This window comes from Engraulis encrasicolus, chromosome 5, assembly GCF_034702125.1.
Source record: "Engraulis encrasicolus isolate BLACKSEA-1 chromosome 5, IST_EnEncr_1.0, whole genome shotgun sequence".
NCBI classification, from domain to species: Eukaryota; Metazoa; Chordata; class Actinopteri; order Clupeiformes; family Engraulidae; genus Engraulis; species Engraulis encrasicolus.
The window spans coordinates 4,678,287-4,701,367 of NC_085861.1; the positions used below are offsets into that span (position 1 = coordinate 4,678,287).

The 23,081-nt window shown below is 44.3% G+C and overlaps 2 protein-coding genes across 2 annotated transcripts in view; one reads left to right on the forward strand and one right to left on the reverse strand.

Annotated features, from left to right (window-relative positions):
• plekhf2 (pleckstrin homology domain containing, family F (with FYVE domain) member 2) overlaps positions 1-18,264 on the reverse strand; it is a 65,976-nt gene extending 47,712 nt beyond the window's left edge. The window contains exon 1 of the mRNA XM_063197948.1: positions 17,917-18,264. The gene's annotated coding sequence lies outside the window, so the exon portion shown is untranslated. The remainder of the gene's footprint in view (positions 1-17,916) is intronic.
• A 2,946-nt stretch (positions 18,265-21,210) lies between these two features.
• On the forward strand, positions 21,211-22,218 carry LOC134448770 (beta-2 adrenergic receptor). The gene has a single exon (XM_063198428.1). It carries the CDS (start codon positions 21,211-21,213, stop codon positions 22,216-22,218), a length of 1,008 nt encoding a protein of 335 aa, XP_063054498.1.
• Positions 22,219-23,081: the final 863 nt, after the last annotated feature.

The window sequence follows — 23,081 nt, forward strand, 5'->3', positions numbered from 1 at the left end:
GCCTTAGTTTCTGAAACCTGGGACCATGGACACTGACCATTTTTGTTTTGTTTTTGTTTTGTCATGTGATGCTACTATGGTATTACCATATTATTAGTAAGTGGTCTGTATGATGCCATATTTGTGAGTCAACTTCTCTCTGAAATGAATAACAAACCGAACACCAGCATTTTAGGTGCTGCTCATGACATTGCCGGCTACGTTTGGACAAGGAACTGGCCATTTTAAAATATAGTTTTTTTAGATATTCAATTTTTAATTTTTCAATTTATCATAATTCATATTCTGAGAGTAGTTGTATTCCAAGGTGACTGTGTAATATGTAGAGCCAGAAAAGAGCTTTCAAACAACACCACAGGCATCTTTTTGTGACTAACACTGACTGATATATTCAAGGCTGAATGTATAGTGTCCTACCCTCACATGTGAACCTTTCCTAGTCTGTTTCTCCCTTAATATTAGTGTCAGATTCAAACCAATGCAGTTCTGGGGTGCTACCTTGCTACTGAAAAGGCACACCAAGTATGATTGAAATCCGGGTCGGTCGGGTCCCAAAGTGTCTGATTTCACGTGAAATGACCCATATGAAAAGCATCACACAATCATATAGACTTTTATTTTTATATAAAAAAAGACAAAACGTTCGAGACTCTGCCGGAAAACTGAAACGGCAGCATCAGTCAGATCAGTTAGACCCAACAGATTTGTCAGAAATACAAATAAAAAACTGCCGCCAAAAAAAAGAGGTTGACTGCAATTATTTCTGGCCTTCAATTATTCTGTGTGCACTTCTCAACTTTTAAGCACACTTAAAGATTCAGTACACAGACAGGCAGGGGTATGATGTCTGAACTCTGAATTAAATTTATCAAGTATTCATGTATACAGCAATAAGTCAAGCCTTCACAATACTGAGAGTGTGTTGGAAACAGAAAACAGCCTCGAGCTGCAGAACAGACCTGTCAGAACTATGAATTTGATTACCTGGCAACCACAGAGGTCAAATCTTAATGCATTATGAATTAGGGATGGGGTATCGGTATCGGGTTCAGATATCAACATAATTCAGAGATCGGATCAGAATTTTCCTAAAGTATCTGAACTTTCCTGAATCTGACATTGAGCCATTTCCAATGTTAATTTGAAATCATGAACACTTGCATATTAGCTTTCAGGATGGGATTGTTGCTTTTTTAAGTTAAGCTTACTTGTTACTTTTTACTCATTAATTGGTGTCCTGTTCTTCTAACTTCCTTTTCTGACCAAATAGCCTACTTGGGCCTAATTACCTCAAGTTGAATCCCATGCATATATGTGGTTTTGGTATAGGATCGGAGTAGTATCGGTATCGGCAGATATCCAAATGTAGATATCGGGATCGGATCAGAAGTGGAAAAATGTGTATCGTGCATCCCTATTATGAATCACAATTTGGGCTAAAAGTTAGAGTTAAGAGTTTCCAGCTGCAATTTAGTTCAGGGCCAACAGACATGTCAAAACTATGGTAAATCAAAAAGTAGCTAAAACAATGTATACGTCAAACCTTCACAATACCGAGAGTTTAAAAAGTTGCTTGAAAACAGAAAAAAAACTTTTCTTCACCAAGGCCTTCCAAAAAGTATAGTTAAAATGTCTTTATTATTATGACATGTCCATTAAGGACTTTAAAATTGCCCAAGCGTAGCGGCAGTTGAGCCTTCTTCAGGGCATGAGCCTTCTTCAAGACATTTTAACTATACTTTTTGGAGTGCCTTGGTGAAGAAAAGTTTTTTCAAGCAACTTTCTTGACATTGAACCTTGAACCAAAGAGCAGCCATAAGAATACTTTTTTCATCTTTCTAAAGGGACAGGGCACGCCTCTGACTTCCAAACATTAATATTGAGAGTCTGTTGGAAACGGAATACAGCCTCGAGCTGCAGAACAGACCCGTCAAAACTATGAGGTTGGATAGCTGGCATCCCCAGAGGGCAAAGCTTAATGCATTATGATGACAGAGGTCGACTGCAATTATTATGGCCTTCAAAATAATCTCCATCATGCACTCTCAAGCTTCACCCTTAAAATTAACTCAGACATTAACATCTTGTGCCCTTTGAATTGAATCATCATGGATGCAGGATGTGAAGGCAAAGCTTGACTACTGAGAGATTCTGATGTAAACAGCCTCGAGCTGCCGATCCATCAAAAAACAACTGAGGAAGTCGGATTCATGGCAAACACAGACGTCAAATGTATTATGAATCACTCACAACTTGAAAGTTATGAAGTCTTCATCTTTATGTCAGGACTCCCTCTGCAATTTAGTTAGTTCAAACGTATCGTCACCTCAGACACACTTAATCATCCGAAGCGCCAAAACACATTAGAGAGAGGAAAGGACTCGATCACAGACCCGGTGACCAGAGGCAACACTATTATATTAAATCACCTCGCCGCCCCCTGTAATCAGGAATAAATGGTCAGGTCGGCATCAGCATGTCAAACAGGTGACACAGAAATGGCTGAACTATGTCCCCCTGGACATCACTGTCCAGCGCCATCCAACCCGCCCAGCCTACAGCAGCAGCAGATGGAAAACTTGTTTCATCATGGTTCAATGTCATGGGTTTTAAAATGTAAAATAATGTCCGCAAGGCTCAGTCATGTAAAATTAATTAAATCAATCTGTCCAACACACTGATCACATGTTCCTTCCTCTTCTGAATCCGCATTGCTACCCAGTGGGTATTCATTACAGAGGGCTGAACTGGAGGAGAAATAGGGCCCGGGCACCTTTGGCTTAAAGGGGCCCCTCATAATTAGGCCTAAGAAAAATAAATGTTTGGTTCCGGTTGGTTGTCAGGTTTGGTCATGGGTCGGTCGGATTTTTTCAATTTTTTTTCAATTTTTTTTTTTTTTCAATTTTTTTTAATGTCCGAGCCCCCAACCCCCCACATGCGCCAGATTTCGTCATAAACGCTGTTGAACAATGCCAAGGACGATAGTGGAGTGAGGCCTACAGCTAAAGCTACAATATAAGCATTAATGAGGCAATTATACTGACCGTCACTGAAATGATAGGCCTACATAATACCGTTTCTGGCAATAGGCTACTTGTCCAGCTGTCAGTTGCCTGACACTGCTATTTTAGCTCCTCTAGGCCTATGTCCCGTTTACTTTTTAAAATTCCTTTCCATCGTCTGTTGTAGACCATATTTTCCTTGGGATGAAGGTTCTGGCTTGTATTCTATTTACACACTTGTTTTTGTTTTACGCGAGGATGTAGACGCCTGAGGCGATATGAATGTTTTAATGAAGGGTGATCGAGGGACAACATCGTCATTGTCATTAAATCATTATTGTAGGAAACTGTAGTAGTCCTAGGTCTTCATCGAACAGTCGTATTTGTGGCGAGATCATCGTTAATTTCTATTTCATTATTTGGAGGAGGTGTGGAGAGTGAGACAGGCACCCTGCTGCTGCGCAATGGCAGAGAGAGAGAGAGAAAGAAATAACGGGTCAACGGACTTCTTGGTTAACAAGGCCTTGTGGTAAATGAAAGAATGAAGGAAAACTTGGGCAAAACATTTCCCTTCTCTCATATTAACTTATTTTACAAGGTATTGATACAGTGCTACTTTAGTATTGCTATAACGAGTTATGCATCTCGTCGAACATGCAGCGCGACTGAATGGAAACCCTTTTCTAACACGACGAGACTATATCAATACATTCAAAAATCGTGGATACTCATACTGTCTGTGTGTTGCATTTCGAGGCGGGTGGTCAGGCTGTCAGTGTCGGGTGAGGTAAGGCGATTGACTTATCATTTGACAGGCATTTTCGCCAGGTTCCCAAACCAGCCTACATCGTAGGCTATTATTCTGCAAGAACGCTGTGAGGCAAGTTGTTTAAAACGTACGAGCTACAACGACTACCAATTAGCATGTTGTAGCATAATAATTAGCCTACAACGTGACCGAGTAGGTGCGCAACTATGCAATGACATTTGGCCCGGTCTTTTCTAATATCAAGCCGGGCCGCGCGTGTGTGAACTGACTCACCGGTGGGCCCCGCACCCTCGTGGGCCCCTATTTTCAGAAATGTAAAAAAAATATATACAAACCCCAACTCCGATGAAGTTGGGACGTTTGGTAAATAGTGAATGAAATCAAAATGCTATCATTTTCAAAACATTCAATCTATTCATTAGATGGAGAATAGTGAAAAGACAACATATTAAGTGTTAAAACCGAGAAAAAATATTGTTTTGGGGGACATATGTACTCATTTCTAATTTGATAAATCCAACACGTCTCAAAAGAGTTGGGACAGGGATCAGTGAAATTTAGTAAACATCCAAATAAGATAAAACAACAAAGAAGAACATTTCAAAATGAATTGTACTGACGGACAATATAGGTGTCCAGGTATAAGATCATCACAGAGAGGCTGAGTCACTCAGAATTAAAGATGCAAAGGGAATAATTACCATAGTTATTACATACATTTTTGAATTCCCTTTGATTTACCACGATTTAGTGTATATAAGACATATTTTTGTTAATAAAATCATTGTATAGGTTCATGACATCATGAAATATATATTGGCTGTAGTCTCACTCTAGCACTCCAGGAACTAGAGCTATTGAAAATTGACCATATTAAGAATGCTTAATGCATGAAAATGATACAGGGGTGTAACATTCTCCTAAGCACCTGAGCTCACTTGAAATAGACCCAGAAGACATGGGAAACTGTCCTTTGCTTACAGAAGTCAGCAGAAGTTGTAGAAGTCCATTCTTTTTGACAATAATAGAGCATTGTACATCCTGTGCTACAGTGAAAATGGACCATCCAACTTGTGTTAGTGCTAGCTTCAAAAGTCAGCCTCCATGATGGCATGCGAGTGCAGTAGTGCATTGGTTAAGATGTTCTCACTCATCTGTAGAGTTAAATACAGTGCTGAATGGTATAAATGGGTTTTAAACAGCATGAAAAGCCACTCATGCATTATATTTTGAAGGGAGATCTTCGATTACTGCCACATAGTAAGGTCAAATTGCATTCTCTACTATGTTTTAACAGTTTGGCTCCATCATAAGGACCAGCAGGTGATAAAATGGTGGGTTTTTGGTCAAGACCTGTCACACTGTAAGCATTACAGAAAGGAAAACATTGCAAAACATGACAAGGAATACACCCACCATTTAAGCTGGTGAAATCATGTCCAAGATAGGAATTAACACTGTTTTTTAATATAAAATCATCTCATCGGTTAATGTATTTAACTGTTAAGTGTTGTCTTTTGTTTTGTTTTAGTCTTCCTCGACATTTGCTGCCATTTATTGTCCCCGTCCCAACTCTTTTGAGACGTGTTGGATTTATCAAATTAGAAATGAGTACATATGTCCCCCAAAACAATATTTTTTCTCGGTTTTAACACTTAATATGTTGTCTTTTCACTATTCTCCATCTAATGAATAGATTGAATGTTTTGAAAATGATAGCATTTTGATTTTATTCACTGTTTACCAAACGTCCCAACTTCATCGGAGTTGGGGTTTGTACATATATTTATTTTTTTACATTTCTAAAAATAGGGGCCCACAAGGGTGCAATGCCCACCGGGAAATGCCCAGTATGCCAGATGGCCGGTCTTTACACTTCAAAGTGCTTCTCACGTCCCCGGGAGCAGCACCATTTCCCCTGCTACTGAGAAACTCCAACCAGACAGACTGCTGTTTAATTTAAAAGATACGGTGGCTAACAACTTGACAGAGTTTAGAGAACAGCTCAAAGTTGTACTGCTGCTGAAGACACACATGTGCCACGCAGGCAAAGATGCCATAAGCTTAAAGGGACACTGTGTGAGATTTTTTGTTGTTTATTTCCAGAATTCATGCTGCCCATTCACTAATGTTACCTTTTTCATGAATATTTACCACCACCATGAAATCCTAAGTAACTTATTTATTATGACTGGAAAAATTGTATTTTTCATACATGTATGAAAAGTGCAATTTTCCCAGTCAAAATGAATACTTTGAACTTAGAATTTTATGGTGGTGGTAAGTATTTATGGAGAAGGTAACATTTCTGAATTGGCAGCATGAATTCTGGAAATACTTCACTAAAATGTTACAGAGTGTAAGTCCAAGTACACCTGCTGTATAACTAACATACTGTTTATCATTAGGCAGAGTGGAATAACTGCTGTATAAACTAGGAATGTAACCGGTTAACCGATAGTCGACCGGAACAACGATAACCGGTTAAATTTTCTGCCACCGGTTAACCGGTAATAATAATTATAATAATAATTTCCTCCCAAAAAGCCCGCAAAAACTATAATTTTGAGGTTTTGGTACGATAATTCAGCATTTTCCATCTGGCGACACTGGCTGGACATGACAGACCCTGTCTGAGCAGCAAGAAGAAAGGCTTATGTGAAAAATAAAATTGAAAAAATTCAGTGCTGTGCCTATCAGGCACGCAAACGTTATATCATTTAAGATTGCCGGTTAACCGGTTAACCACCGGTTAATGAGTCTCAGTAACCGGTTAAGATATTTTTACATTTTCGCCATCCCTAGTATAAACTATGTAAGCTCATGTACTTGTGTTGTAATGACATGAGCCACTTTGGCCGGGCTGCAGGCACCTGCTCACTCTGCAGCACCTGTAACTCAGGAGGAGGCAGAAGAAAGGAGAGATAGAGAGATGGAGAGATAGACAGATGGAGAAAGAGAAAATGAAAGAGGCTGTGACGAGAGAGATATTAATCACGGCTGGCAGTGTGATCTAGTTTATGTCCTGTAGTGTCGTGCCAAGCAACCTGGGCAATCCATGTCAACATGTGCGTGACACGCCAGCAGGGAAGCTGACAAGGGGGGACAAAGGGGTCAGCGGTCCCAGACCCAGGGAGATGGGAGGCCCATAATTGGGTCCTTATTACATTGAATGCATCATGTGGGGGCCCTCTCAGATGACTTTGTCCCGGGCCCAGCCAAAGCTGTCAGCGGCCCTGCATGGATGTACTCCCCGTGACACTTCTGTACTCCCCCAGACTGTCCAGTGATGGGATCTTTTAAAAGGTTATCATTCGCACACTAGCAGGCATTTGGTGACACGGCCAACACACACAACGTAACAATGTAGCTACTGCAGAGTCTACTCATAGCCTGATAGAATACAATGGTGTCAATTCTTAGAAGCTCAGGCAACTAAAAAAACAAACACATCAGTCGCTCGCACGTGTTGAACACAATTCATCCTTATCTAAAATTAAGAATGGATAATACTTAATGCTTAACCCCCCACCCCACCCCTCGTCCCTCTCTCTCCCTCACACATAGATAACTCCCAAACAGGACTACAACTGGTTGTAGTTGAGGGATGGAAAAAAAAACATCTCAGCTAGTCCACCACAACAGAGCAAATTGGCTGTGGATTTTCCCAGTGTGCCGGTCACGTGACGTGCTCCTCAAATGCCTCTTAATAAACAACTTAGCCCACTTCAAACGCCTCTAATCCAATTAAAGCAGCCAGGAACGCAATTACCACAAAAAGCGTGGCAACAAGCTGTTTTTATTTTACATGCTATTTTCCTTTTGTAAACAGCTACAGCAGCAAAACATTTTATTACAACCCCGTCTCTCCGAGCAGCAGAACCTTAATATGGCCATTTGCAATTGACACGCTGCATTACCGTAAGAGAAGCATTAGTAGGCCTACTACATGTGAATGAAAATAGTGCTGTTGTTTACCAACAACACAGTAGAGGCTTTGCACATTGCACTGGATATGCAGAGTACAACACGGCCATTTGCAATTGACACGCTGCATTACCGTAAGAAAAGCATTAGTAGGCCTACTACATGTGGATAAATATAGAGCTCTTGGCCAATAACACACAATAACAGGCTTTGCACATTGCACTGGATGTTGCAGAGCAGACAGACACTTCGAGAGGCAGAGCAGCATGAAGGGGAAGAGGAAGCTGATTTTCGGGTTCCACAGCCAGCCAGCCAGCCGCTCGTCGCCCGTGATTATTTATATCCAGCGTGTTTGGCTTGAGGTCGACTTGTCATGTCGCCTTACTGCCCTGAAGCATCGCTCCTCTCCTCTCCAGCTGTCTGCATTCAGTCCCTCTACACCAGTGATTCTCAAAGTGTGGTCCGGGGACCACTTGTGGTCCGCGACAGAGCTCAGCTGGTCCGCGAGGGGATTTCTACTCTTCCAAGACAAGTTAGCAGTACACAATATTTGTAACATTATTACAAAGATAAACATAGCTGAAACCTCATTTTCACCACAATTAGACAGACTTGTAAATTTGAATAAAAAAGTAAGTGATCTATATCAAAATTAGCAGTCAAATTAGCACCCGTAAACTGTCAATTAAGTTGACAGGTGGTCCCTGAACATTTTTGGGGGGACAAAGTGGTCCTTGGTCTGAAAAAGTTTGAGAAACACTGCTCTAGAGTACAGGCCCACTATACTGACAGGGGACAGGCCCCACTCTCACAGCACAGAGCACGCTTACCACAAGGGGGGAGAGAGAGAGAGAGAGAGAGAGAGAGAGAGAGAGAGAGAGAGAGAGGAAGAGAAAGAGAGCACTAAAGAACGACAAAGAAGAGAAAGAGAGAGAGAGAGAGAGAGAGAGAGAGAGAGAGAGAGGGAGAGAGAGAGAGAGAGAGAAAGAAAGAAAGAAAGAAAGAAAGAAAGAAAGAAAGAAAGAAAGAAAGAAAGAAAGAAAGAAAGAGAGAGAGAGAGAGAGAGAAACGAGCAAGCAAGCAGCACAGGCTAGACCGCAACACACACACGCACGCACGCACGCACACGCACACACACGCACACACACGCACACACACGCACACACGCACACACACACCTCCAAGACTAATATCCTGTACACGACGACAGAGGCTGATAACATCTACCTTGACTTCCGTCACTGCCACCAGGCCGCAACTCAGCAGGCAGGCAGGCAGGGTAGACAAGGCAGGTGAGTGCTCTAGTCTGTCTCTGCAGGCAGAACTTTCAACCACGTGATATCCTACTCCTTTTCCTGTCACCCAACACTTTTTCCTGTTACCCAGGCTGACCTTTATTGTTGTTTTGTTTTTTTTCCCTTTTCTTTTTTTCTTTCCTCCGTCCATCCATCCATCCAGTTAGAGAGAGCTGCCTCGTGGTCATGGTGGTGGTGGTGGTCAGTTCTAAGATTTCTAACAAGAGAACCTTGGGGAGTATTCCAAGAACCTGACTAAGTAAGTAGTAAACCATCTGAAATTAACCCAGAGGCAGTGGTAAATAATGAGTCTTCATTTTCTTAGTCAAATGACACCTGCGGTCCATCTATTAGCAAGTTTCCCACTTCCTGTAGGTTAACTTAGCCGGGTTTATCAATTATCACTTAAAACGGTATGCTACTATTTTGGAGCTTAATACAGTTAAAATCGTTGGCTGGGATTTATAAAAGGTGGTAAAGTGTCTTATTTTTCATGTTACACGGATCCATTGACTTTCATTAGCTTAGCGACATGCTCCCTCTTTTAACTTGTCTTAAAGCAAGACAACGGCTTACATGAAAAATAAGACACTTTACCACCTTTATAAACCCTGGCCAATGATTTTAACTGTATTAAGCCCCAAAATAGTGGCATACCCCTTTAACCTTGTTCTTGGAATACACTCCACAGACCAGGACCCTGTTTCTCGAAAGCGCCGTTGCTATCCAGTTAGAAATTTAGAAAGTTGCCAATGGGAAATTACATTGCAACCAAGTAAGTCGCTAACTTGATTAGCAACGCCGCTGTCGAGAAATGCACAGAATCCACAGAATCCATGATAATCCACAGAGCCAAAACATTCCATTCATTTCTTCTCACTGCTGCTTTCTCCACCTGCTTAACGACGTGACTCTGCTCTGAGAGGTACTCGTCGTGTCGTATGACATCTTGTTCTTAGTTTTCACAGGCTAACAATTACGTAACCGCCCGAACATGAGGTTGCCCAGTCATCATCGTCTTACCTCTAGATTCCTGAAAGCGCTCCTCAAGACTGTTCTCCGGCTGCCTGTGTGTTTATGTCAAAGTGCAACAAACAAACAGGGTATCAAAAACGCTCTTTGTGTCTAGTACCCATACGCTGCCTGCTTGCCTGCAATGCAAGGACTTGTCAGTGACCACACAAACACACACACACACACACACACACAAATCCAGCAAACAAAGGCGATCATGCTGGGCTAGGTCATGAGTTCTAAATACGCCTCACTGGACAAGTGCAAAAGGGCGAGAGAGAGAGAGAGAGAGAGAGAGAGAGAGAGAGAGAGAGAGAGAGAGAGAGAGAGAGAGAGAGAGAGAGAGAGAGAGAGAGAGAGAGAGAGAGACGCAGATTACCTCTGACACGAAAACAGCTCAGCTCGTACGCAGCAGACAGCTCAGAGGAAGGAGAGGAGAGGATAAGATCTGTCAGAGCTGAACTGCAGAGGTCACTCACTGTACATTCTGCACCTGACAGGAGAGGAGAGGAGAGGACACCAGCAAAACAAACCACTAACCTAGATATCATAGATCAATGGTTCTCAACCTCTTTCCAACAAACACCCCCTTCATCATAAGTCTTCCAACGCCACACTTAGAATTGAAAAATAGACTAAGCTTAATGCCCCCCAATGGGAACGAAGCCCCGCATCCATTCAGCTGTATCCTTCTCAACGCCCCCCTAGAGGGCTGTAACGCCCCCGTTGACAAACAATACCATAGATGCTACTGTATTAGTCTGGGACATCCCACGCTGCCTTGTGCCTTCGTTCCGATCTGAAGGACAGCAATGGAAACCCTTGCTGAAATCTGGGTACCAAGGCAGAGAACAGGGAGAAAGTGCAAGACAAACGAAACTTGTAGTTTGTTTACAGATGCGCCGTGTCGACTCGACAGCAGATGTGAAATCAGCTTTCCATCCAGCTTGGATTGTATTTTAAAGAGTTAAGACCAACCCTGAGTCACCTATAAGAAAATGAATAGATGGTGCCCAGGCTCTCACACTTCTGACATGGGCTTGTGAAAGCCAGGCTATGTGCTGTGGAGATAGTATTTTAAGCAGGGAAACTAGAAGCAAAACTTCTGCAGCCTCTTCTATATCAATTGGAAAACCTTAGGCTTATTGAGGATGTATGCATAACACAAGTTGAGCAGTACGATGACATTTCTTACTTTCTAATAGGCTGAAGTTTTACAGCTAAATCCTGACAGATGCAACAGACCGTTATTATCTTGGGGAATGAAAGGAGTGTGATTCAGCAAATAGGTCTCTTTACACTGGCCTACCAGACCAAAACGCTTAGGTGCGTTGGGACCTGAACACTTGTCAGCTGAACACACCATTAGCAAAAGGGTAATCATTAATGTGATGTCCCATTTTTGGAAATAAGCTTATTTTACACCTCCCCTTGCGTTAAATAATAGGCTTTTACCGTTCTCCTGTACTTCCAACCGGTCTCTAGTTATGGCAGTGCACATTTCACCTCCAAGCTAACAGTTAACATTGAGTCCTATGAGACCAGTTAGCCGCGAACTGGTCTCATAGGACTCAATGTTAACTGCTAGCATGGAGGTAAAATTTGCACTGCCATACGCAGAGAACGGTTGAAAGTGCAGGAGAACGGTAAAACCCTATTATTTAACCCAAGGGGAGGTGTAAAATAAGCTTATTTCCAAAAATGGGACAGTATCACTTTAATGCTGACAAGTTCCTACGCCCCCAGAGGGCCTTCCTGTCCTGTCCACTTCAATTGTATCGAGGACGGATCTCGTTTCTCCTTTTTCTTGCCTTGACCATCAGGCTGTGAATGATGCAATGACAATAGTAGACAGACAGAGAGGAGATAAGCTAAGCGTCCCTCTGCAGACTACTAGGTCAAACCGTTGGCCTCAAAAGCACTGTCTATCAGCCCCTGGCCCAGACTCGTCTGATTTTGTTCTCAAGACATCATAGACTAATGGAGTACACTTTGCCCCACAGCTAAGCACCATTTCACTTTCACATTCAACCTGGTACGGGTCAGTACAGTTAGTTAAACATTACATTTCATCTTTTTTTTTTTTAAAGCATGAAAGCAGTGATGTGTAAAAACAATCAAAATCACCTCGAGACAAGTGGGCAAAGTTCATCTCTCTTGTCTTGCCATTGCTGTCAAAGATAAACTGTCTGTTTCCATTGCTGGGCTTTAATGTTATACACAGCATGCCCTACAAAAGCAGGTCATGCACCAACTAGCCCACAGCCTATTAACACTGGGACCTGCTGCCAAGGCGCGGGACGGCCACACGTCATGCAGCCAACAAGCCCACAGCCTAGTAACACAAGGGTGTGGATTCCAATATGCAAACTCGCTTCCTCCCTTGCTCACTTGCCTGCTTGTATGTGACCTCATGACGACGTCACCGATGACAGAAAATGAATTCAATATCTTGCAAAAGCAAAAGCACAATTCTAATGCAGGGAAACTTTATTGTTTTTTCCATGGAGGTGGGGTCAGGAGGCGGGGCAAGGTCACAAGCACAAGTGAAGAGGACAAGAGTGTGAATATTGGAATGAACGCATGGACCTGTTGCCAAGGCGCGGGAAGGCCACACGTCATGCAGCCAGGGACGGATTAGGACTTCATGGGGCCCTGGGCCAGACGACAAGAAAGGCCCCCCTCACATGAGCATTGTTAGTTAATTTTTTTTTTAAATCAAGGTGGGTAATAGGACAGATGTTATTACAGAGCTTATAGATGGGGTTCAGGAAATTTGTCCCCCAAGAAAATGTGAGAATATAGTTGTTGAAAGTATGATTTTAAGGCACAATGAGAATAGAAATATAGAGGCCTAGGATTGCACAGCTGGGGCTTGGGCTTGCACCTTGCACGGGCGAGGCATGAATGCAATTTCGTTGTGTGCAGTGTTCACTTGTGTGCTGTGGAGTGCTGTCTGTGTCTCAATGACAATGGGAGTTGGTTGGAGTTTCCCAATGGGGCTTTCAGGGCCCATGACTCTTGGGCCCCCAGTACTCCATCTTTGCATGTTGCCAACTAGGGCGCATGGCACCCTTCCCATTTAGCAGCCGTGCCGCTGTGGTGGCGTCTGGCGTGCCACTAATGCTCTCGGAGGCTCGAAGGCTCGAGGGGGGGGGGGGCGTAACTCCCAGCGGCTGGGGGGGGGGGAGATAACTCGGAGGCTCGAAGGCTTTTGGGGGGTAACTCCCAGCTAACCCATTATTCTGTTACATGAAGCAGTGGTGTGGGGGGTGTTGACTTGACTTCAAAAGAGGGGAAATAATGAACGCCAGCACCACAAAAAGGGACAGAAGTGGTGGGCAGAGGTTTGCATGAGCGCTGGTGCACTGCATGGTGGAACATAATGATGTCTTGATGTGTACTGTACTTGCTTAGATACCAACTTTGGGTGGCCTGGCCTGGCTGCTGTTGCCACTGATTCACAGCTGTGACTGACTGGGGAAATTCCCCGGGCAGGATTTACATGTGTGCCACCAGGCTGCCTACTTTAAGACATGGAAACAACCCAACCGCACAGTGTATGCACCACGCTGGATGACGTATGGAGTGTGGAGTATGGACGAAGTTAACATCCTACGCGTTTAAGCTTAAACCCTACATACACCCAATACAGTTATCTGACCAATGGGGCTTTTTATCTTCATGTGGAATTAAGTTTATACGCCAATTTAAAAATTCATTAAACTTTGTTTGTATTGATCGAAAACTAACAGTCTCTTCCTTTCACAGTTTTCTTCTTAATTAAATATGCATTTAATTTCGGTGGTCAGTAAGTGCATAGCTGTCAAGCCTGGAGCCAAATAGTAGGCTTTTCACCACCGCTAACACCCTGGAATCAGAGTATGAGTCACGTTAGTGCCGAAAGTTCAGCTTGAGTGCTCAGGGCCAGGCCTTCGTCCATTACAAGCCCAGTGACACGGCGTCATCCCCTGAGTCATAAGTCGAGTTTAGGACTACCCTTGTTTTACGCCTACGGTGAATGACAGGGCACCCGGCAGCACTCGCAGCCCACTCTAACAAGCAGTGGCGGAACAATTGCACACAGGGCCCAAGGGCAAAACACTGATAGTCTAGGACCCCCCATACGGGCTGCCATGGTCACAACAGGGCCCCCAACACCCATACAGGAGGGGCCCTGGGCCCAGGGGCAAAGGCCTCGCTTGCCCTCCCTATAGCTCGGCCCACTGTAACGAGCCAGAAGCAGCAAGCGCAGCAAACCAGGCTGTTCTGCCCCCGCGCCACGTCTTGTGTCTTTTCTGCTGGTGATAAATGGGCAGACAGCTTGGTACTCCAGCCTCCATGCGTCAACACATCTTCCGAGTCGACTCAGCTATTTCCATTCTTGCGGAGCAGGAAGTGAAGTGCTGAGGTCTTGGACCTGGTGGGTGTAAAGGTCTCGCAGCAGCGGCCCAACTCAGCTGGCCGTGGTGGCAGTGGGACATTACATTACATTACATTGCACTTACAACAAGTGAGGGGGGGGGGTGTTGCGTGTGAACCTTCTCTGGTGACTTGACTAAGGTCTTGTGACGGCAACCTGGCCAGTTCAGTACAGTTGGCCGTGGTTTTGTCACGTAGGCCAACTAGCACCGTGTGGCGTGGAACATTACTTAAACCACCCTCCTGAAGCCTCAAACAGTATCAGTAGCACTAAGCTATCGGACTGGTTCTTTAACTCAGTTGTACCGTGCTGTGCCTCCCACACCCGAACTGGAGCGTTGACGAGGAGGTGGAGGGTTCGAGCCCCGAGTGGTGGAGTGCGCCGGAACACCTCAGTTACCGCGGCAATGTACTGCAGTGGAACGTCCTGGACCTGGTGGAGGTCACATCTCAAGCATAGCGGACACCAGGGACAAGAATCTCTAGTATTCGGCTCTGGCCTAGCCTGCTCTGGACTGATACGTGATTGGAATAATACTGAAGAAATGTCATACAGGAGTGCTTGTGTTAAGAATTGTGGCCCCTAGAGCCTGGTGGCCCACCAAAAGTCAGCCCTCTCTGGTGATTCCACACTGTCCCTCCCTACCCCCACATTTTTTCAGCTTGTGTGACAGACTACGGTGGAAGGAGAACATATATCAGACTTTGAAGGAATAAAAAAACCCAGTGTACTGCTCAACGAATCCGGTATGCACACGGTTGAAGAAAAGTAGCCTGAAAGCTTGTTGACCTACAAAGAAGAAGAGGTCTGCCACTTGTTTTCAGAGCCCAAGATGCTGTTTGAGGCCAACGCACTACAGCATAGCAAAACAGTCTAAGAAGTATAGTGACTACTGACTACTACACTGAAATAAACATCAGCAACACGGGCTCTCTGACAGCTGGAAACCCATAAATACGATCCAGTCCACATTAAACTTTTAACACGACCAGATGCCTGAGGCAGGCAGACAAAAGACCCTCAAAAGCATTTTCCAGGTTCCAGGCAGCAGCAGCAGCAGGGTCGGACTTTAGAAGTTAGAGAGGCCTCAGAACTGCTCCAGATATGCCAGCGGGACGGAGAGAGAGAGAGGGGGGGAGAGGGGGGGGCGAGATGAGAGAGAGGGAGATAGAGAGGAGAGAGAGAGATAGAGAGGAGAGAGAGAGAGAGAGAGAGAGAGAGAGAGAGAGAGAGAGAGAGAGAGAGAGAAACGGATACAGAGAGGGGGGGAGAAATAGTAGGGAAAAAAGGGGAAAAAAAGTACACAAGGTAGCTGGAGCTTAGAGTAGGTGCATCTGTTTCTCTCATTGGGACCTGCTCATGTGGTGAGCATTACTCTCCACAGCCTGGGCCTACCAGACACAGTGCAAAAAGCCAAACACATGATTGCACCGAACTGGCTCTGCGCGAAAAAAGGAAGCTAGACCTCTCAGCCTCATTGCAGGGTGTTCAGTGTTGCCAGATTGGGCAGTTTCCCAGCCACCCAATTGGGCTGCTTAGGATGGCCGTCTGTGGGTAAAAAAAACGGCATTTGGGCGGGTTTTTCTGCCGATTTATGGCCATAGAAATTAATGGAATTTTGATCAAATTGGGTGGGATTTAGTGCTTCCAGTCGGGTTTTTAGCATTTTTTTTGGGCTGGAAATCATCAGTCTCGTCTGGCAACCCTGAGGGTGTTCTGCTCGAGTGTCCTCCTGTTCTCCTCTCCAGAAATGTGGGTCAAGATTCAAGAATCACAGAAAGTGTGAACAACAGATTAAAGTTAACATATTCCTACAGAGGTCAAGCTCTAGGTTAGGTAATACAGTAATAATAACTGGTACCATTACTCATGTGTGAGACAGACAACGATTCTCTCACCTGGTGTCAGGTAAAAATGATCAGCCCTTCAAGCAGAACTGGTTTTAAGACAAGTAGGCTAGTTGAAACACAAAGCGGTATCACCCTGAAATAGCAGAAGGCTTTCCCTGCAAACATCACGCCTCTAAGAGTTTAACTTTCAAGACAAAGAAATAGAGAAAGTCAGTTCCACCACACAGGTTGAACATAAGATTAATACACGACATGCATGACGAGATACTTTAATGTGAGAAACCAAGACCAAGAAGTTACAGATAGGAAATACTAGTGCCTGACAGTATAGTGAACTCAATGTCAAGTCATCTCAGAGACCTGAGAAAACAATTACTTCCCTTGTCTAACAGAAAGCAAACCTACCCAGTTTTTGCTTCAACTGACTTCAGCAAGTAGCTTACATTTGAAGAAATATATTTGCTAATCTATAATGGTCGACTCACAGAGAAAGCAAGTTCGCTGTATTGTAAAATCTGGCAGGAAGGAATGATTTTCTTATGAATCATTCTCACATGCGAGATTCTACACAAGACCAGTCACACCACAAATACAATGGAAATGTCAACTTTGGACCAATGACTTATGATGGGCACCCAGAACTCTTTGAACAGTGAAAATAAACGATGTTGCAGTACTGTGCATGCATTCACACACCACTCCATGCGCTTATCAGGTAAATACAGTCTTGTCCCGTTAGAATTGGCTTAGCAGCAGATGTCTAGCCGACTTCGTGACCGATTGTTGTGTCTTATAATTTAGGACGGCCGTGTTTGCCTTCCAGAAATAACTGTTGCCCGCAGCGAACAGTATAATCAATTAAATATAGCCTACAAGAAAACATAAAACCACTCTCCAGTTCTCGACGTGGTTAATGTATTTGTCTGTGTTATTACTAACTCTCAAAATCGTGAAACGGATTCCAAAGTCCAGACAGACATATTTCCCAGTTTGTTTACAATCGTAGCCTGGCAAAGTACTCTTGGGAGGCAAAACATTCCTGGCTAGTTTGTGACCAATAGTAGTTCTAAATGTTATCCTACAGCTAAGTACGTGCTTGGACGTTTTACACAAACACCCCCTTGCAGTGGGGAGATTTACACAGCTGAATACATGGCTCGTTAAGTAATAACACATACCAACTTTACTACCTTCTCACTGACAGGCTAACAATTTCCATAGTGTACAAGTTAGCTTGCAATGGCTAACTGGTAGTTCATAAACGGTCCAGAGTTTTGAAAGCTTCAAAGGAGAACACACACACACACACACACACACACACAGCGTAAAGATATCACTTCCCCTACATATTAAAATATTCGAGAACAAATGCACAACTTCAATTGAAAGAAACTTCGTTCAAAAGTGACTCTCTTATTTAACAAAACTACTTACTCGGTTGGTATTGTCGAGAAAGTTGCCCCCGACAGTGAATCCCTATTCAAGCTAACATTAGCACGAAAAGCCTGCTATTTCCAAGTTCCAAGTCCACCGCATTAGCAGGCTATTGCTAACTCAGAAATGGCTGAGTAGACTTGGAAAATAAACCAAGCGCTAACACACAGAACAGTGGCAGTGTAATACTTAAAACACCTACCTCCGAAAGACAACGTATGCCAGTAAAGTTGGAGTCACTTGTATCCTTCCAAAGAAATTCCAGATTTGACACCTTTTACACTTTGCTTGTGTCAGTGGCGAGGCGGCAGTTTCCTCTGGTACTTTGCGGGCAACAACAATATGGCTGGCTCCGTAAAGTTGATGGAAACGTCACTCCGTAGCAGTTCCGACAGCTGGGATGAGAGGGAAATCCAAATTGAAGTTCTAGTCTAGTTCTAATGTTCAGAAAAGAGAGCAAATTCCCAGGGAAAGTATGTTCATTGGAACACTGGTTAGACACTTGCTTTCGTCTGACTCAACTCTTTCACGAGACCTGGCTGCAGCAGTAGCCTACTGGGTCCAAGTTGATCAACCAGTATGACAACTTTTTATTTTCCCTGAAAGCGCCGTGGGTATCATCAGCACAATGTGAAACCATTGACATTAAATACGCACCAATGTTACTAACGCGACCAAGCGGTAAACTAGGTCAGTGGTTTTCAAACTGGGGGCCGGGGACCCCTGGGGGGCCAAAGGAAAAAATGAAACAAAATATATCATTGAATAGCATAATTAATGTGCACTAAAATAAACAACAAAAAACCTGAACAATAACAACTGCATTATAATAATATATTGCTTGCTTCCCTGAACATTACTTATTGTTGTTATTTTAAATAGATAGATCCGAATGGCTCCGAATGTTGCACAAGAAAAAGGAAAAAAAAAATAGTGTGGAATGACCAATGTAAGGGGGGCCTTTGCTGGAATATGGGTGGCCTTGGCTGGAATATAAGGTATGGAGGAGGGCCTTAATATAGCCTATATGGGGGGCCTTGCTGAAATATACGGTATATGGGGGGCCTTGGCTGGAATCTACTGGTATATGGGGGGCCTTGGCTGGAATCTACTGGTATATGGGTGGCCTCGGCTGGAGTCCACTGTATATGGGGTGCCTTGTCTGGAATCTACTGTATATGGGGTGCCTTGTCTGGAATCTACTGTATATGGGGGGCCTTGTCTGGAATCTACTGTATATGGGGGGCCTTGGCTGGAATCTACTGGTATAAGGGGGACGGGCCTTTGCTGGAATCCACTGGTAGGCCTATATGGGGGACCTTGGCTGAAATATACGGTAGCTTATAAAAGGGGCCTGGACTCTACCGGTAGCCTATATGGGGGGCTTGTCATGGTAAAGTTTGGCAACCGCTGGTAAACGGCACCAGTGTCTGAGGTGTTCCTGCACCGTCCGCCCCTCAGTTCTCGAACTCACCACCTCCTAGTCAACACATTGGTTCAGGAATGGGAGGGACAGCACGATACCGCTGAGCTACAGGATCGCTCCGATAGATAGCACAGCTCTACCGATACTGTATGAGGCTTCGGGGAGGGAGGTTTACTAACTTTTCCAAGCCACACTCTGCTAGTTGGCCTCCGTTACATAGGCCTGCATAGGGCAGTCATGGGAGAGCGGTTAGGGCGTGAGACTTGTAGCCCAAAGGTTGCCGGTTCGACTCCTGACCCGCCAGTTGGTGGGGGGAGTAATTACAGTGCTCTCTCCCATCCTCCTCCATGACTGAGGTACCCTGAGCATGGTACCATACCGCTGCACTGCTCCCTTGGGGCACCAGTGGGGGCTGCCCCCATGCATGAGTGAGGCATAAATGCAATTTCATTGTGTGTAGTGTGCTGTGGAGTGCTGTGTCACAATGACAATGGGAGTTGGAGTTTCCCAATTGAACTTTCACTTTTCGCTTTCGCTATCAGAAACGCAGAGTTGTAAACCTGAAGTAGAAGTAAAAGAAAAGAAACCTACTTCTGTGTTTGATTTTTAAACGTCTGTACAATTGTCTGGATAAAACTATGCAGTAGACCTAGGCTTACATGCATTGCATACGCTTAGTGTACTGTATGTAACAGAATACTTCCCAAGTTTGACACCTTTAAAAGTGAAGGCACTTCCTAAAGAAACACCAAGTGCAGGCCTAGTTGACTGCTGGCTTTGCTGCCGCCAGAGTTTCTCACAGTCTGTGGATGTCATCCTCTTGACCTACTTGCTGCTCTTTCACATCCTCCTGGCCTGTCCACAGTAATTCCTGTCTCAGAGTGTTGTCTGGACACAGCTTTGCTGTGCCGTGTGAAGTAAGATAGACCAGAGAGCCAACGACTCTCGTTTCTGGGACTAAAGCAGAGTAATGAACATGTCCTTTCACAGAACTATAAATGTAATGTTGATGCTGTATTTAATGTTGTTATTACAATACCAGTCATGTGACAGTTGAAGAGACTGAAAATAGATGCGATTCGCAGCGACTCCCTGCTGCCCCCAGGCGTTGGCCTTTGTAAATGTAGAGCGATTTATTGTCGGAGGTTGAAGCTGTCAACATTTGAGCGCTTCACTTCCACCATACCAGCAGCGAGCGCGGGTGCCTGTTCTCTTTTACTACCTCATGAAACCCCACACAGTAAATTCCGTAGTGGTGAGATCAACACTGAAAGGACAAACACATTGAGTGTTGTTCTAGTCAACTCTCTTACACTGAAGAATGTAATGTAGCCTATGCGTCTGACCGTCTCCATCAAAAGTCGTCCCAATATTTCCAAACGGTAGTAGGCCTACATGTTAGCAATTGCGATGGAAGAGGCATACATCACGTATGAAATTATGTATCCGCACCTTAACCACAGACCCCCTCTCTCACACACCCTTGTTCTATGATCTCACGGGGGGCCAATAGCAAAGCGACATACTACGTCATGACTCTCTATATAGCATTTCCAGTAGAACTGCCAGAGTTTCTACCTCATTGAAGACGAGTCTTCTGCTAGTTTCACAGTAGTTTGCTTTTAAGATTTTTTTAGATGAGGAGTTTTTATTTACGATCAAGAGCGGACATATTGGTGCCTTTTTGGCGGACTTCGGACTGTGCGTAATGTGCTTGGTTTCCATGTTGCCAAAAAGCCTCACGTTTTTGCGCACCATCGCTTGCACCTCCGATGAAGCAAAACATGTTTGATTCCCTCCAAAACCCCAAAACAGTGAGTATTTCTGAAAGCGCTTTGAAAGCATTGGCTATCTTCATCATGTACAACCTAGCATATCCAACCTTAAAATCGTGTGAAGCGCATCAGAGTTTGCTTCAGACCAAACCAACCCAGTCATTGTGAGCTGAGATGTTGATGACTGCTCTTGGAATGGCAGGGATGCTTTGGGACGGAGGGTTCGGTGCCTTCATGTGAGGAGGAGTGGGCTCCGTCCGTCGGCAGACTGACTTTTACGCGCGGCTGACCAAACATGCTGTCAGCGCTGGAGCCAACGAACTGCACCGTTTGTTGCTGTACGCTTGCCAACAAAATATTGATGGTGGTGTTTATGGTCTTCTTAATCTTTGCGATACTATTTGGGAACGCCGTGACGTTAGCTGTGGTTTTGGGAACCAAACATTTCCAAACGCCGCAGGGCTACCTGAAAGCGTCCCTGGCCACTGCGGACCTGGCCGTGGGCATTTTCGTGGTGCCGCTCTCTGTTTACGCAGAGCTTTCCATTTTGATCAATGGCTCCACGCCTGAATGGACAATGCTCAATTCACGGGACGTTACATTTCACCCGTGCATTTTTATTGGACCAATGTTTGCGGGATGCACGTTCGTTTCAATTACGACCATCTTTCTCCTCACCATCGAGCGGAGCATCGCTGTGGTGAAGCCCCTACACAAGGAGGCGGTGATTACAAAGAGGAGAACAACGGTCCTTATTGTTTTGTCTTGGGTAGGGAGTTTCCTCCTGGCTGTTACCCCCATTTTATTCAGCCAGGACATTAATCTGGAATACAACTCTTGCAGCAGGATGTGCAATTACGCATTGGGCGGGAATGGCTTTCCCTCTCAGGCATGGAACGTTCTTTTACTTTTCCCAGCATTTGATTTTACTCTGCTTGGGGGCACGGTGGTGATCAATATCATTTCCTTCTCTTCCATCCGACAGCACTCAAAGCGAAGGAAACATCTCGTGGAGGCGGACTGCCAGACCACAACCAAACCCACTTTCTCCGACATCAATGCCGCGAAGACCATAGGAACGTTGACCCTCGCTTTCACAGCATCCTTCACCCCCATCGCCGTCTTTGTGGTGGGCAATGTCATCGGAAATGAATGGTGCAATTTTTCGTTTTTTGCTTTCTGGATTTTAGCCACAAACAGTTGCTGGAACGTCATTATATACAGCGCCAGAGACCAAAAGTTTCGACATCGCGCGCAACAGCTTCTATCGACACCGCTGGGGAGAACTGAGGACAGTACTTGAAATGCGTAGAGCTATGGTTTCTAAAGTAGCCTGTCATAATTATACGAATTTGTTTTCAAATTCAGGAGTAACATTTCAATGAATGCCTTGCATTTGCATACTGTACAAACCTGAAAAACGGGACTTCATCCGGAGTGGTGTTTCTTTCCACGTTATTAGCCAATCGTGTTATTATTCGTTCACGTGCATGTACTTTCAGGTGTTGATTATGGAACTGCTATTAACGATTGATGATTGATTGATGTTGTGTAAGTCAGCTGGGTAGCCTAGGCATACCATTCATGTTCCTAATAATATTACGAGGCTTAATTCAAACGTCCACAACATCAAAGTGAATTGCAAAAGAAGCTTCGTCGGTTATCTTGAGTGTTTTACACTGCCGTGTTGCCAATGTTTACATTTTATGTTGTTTTTTTGTACTTCAAGTCTGGCTGTTCTTTTCTCAGTAGGCTACTGTTGTACTGTTGGTCAGTACCTTGTGCATGACGCTAGGTGGAGACAAAGTTCAGTAACTCAAATGGGAAATGGGTGTACAGAAAGCGGAATGTGATGGGCTCAGCTTCAGGGAGAGTGCATCACAGTGGGCATGGATGGTTCATTGGTAAAGAGACAGGTGATCGCTGCACTACTGTCGTTGTAACTGGCATGCTTTCTTTGGTCAATTGTCACTTCTGTGAAATGTTTACATGAGAGGAATCCAATGACAAATAAAACATTTTTTCCCTATAAAATGAAATATGTTACTGTGCTCACTTGTCTAGCTATGTGTCATATAAAAACACCATAACTTATCCAAACCCCAACAATGTGGTTTTAGCAAAATATTAGAACAATAGACCGTCTCTGATTTTACTTGAACAGAT

What these genes read in the sequence shown, in the direction of transcription:
- LOC134448770 (XM_063198428.1), top strand. Translation starts at nt 21,211, where the DNA reads ATGCTGTCAGCGCTGGAGCCAACGAACTGCACCGTTTGTTGCTGTACG.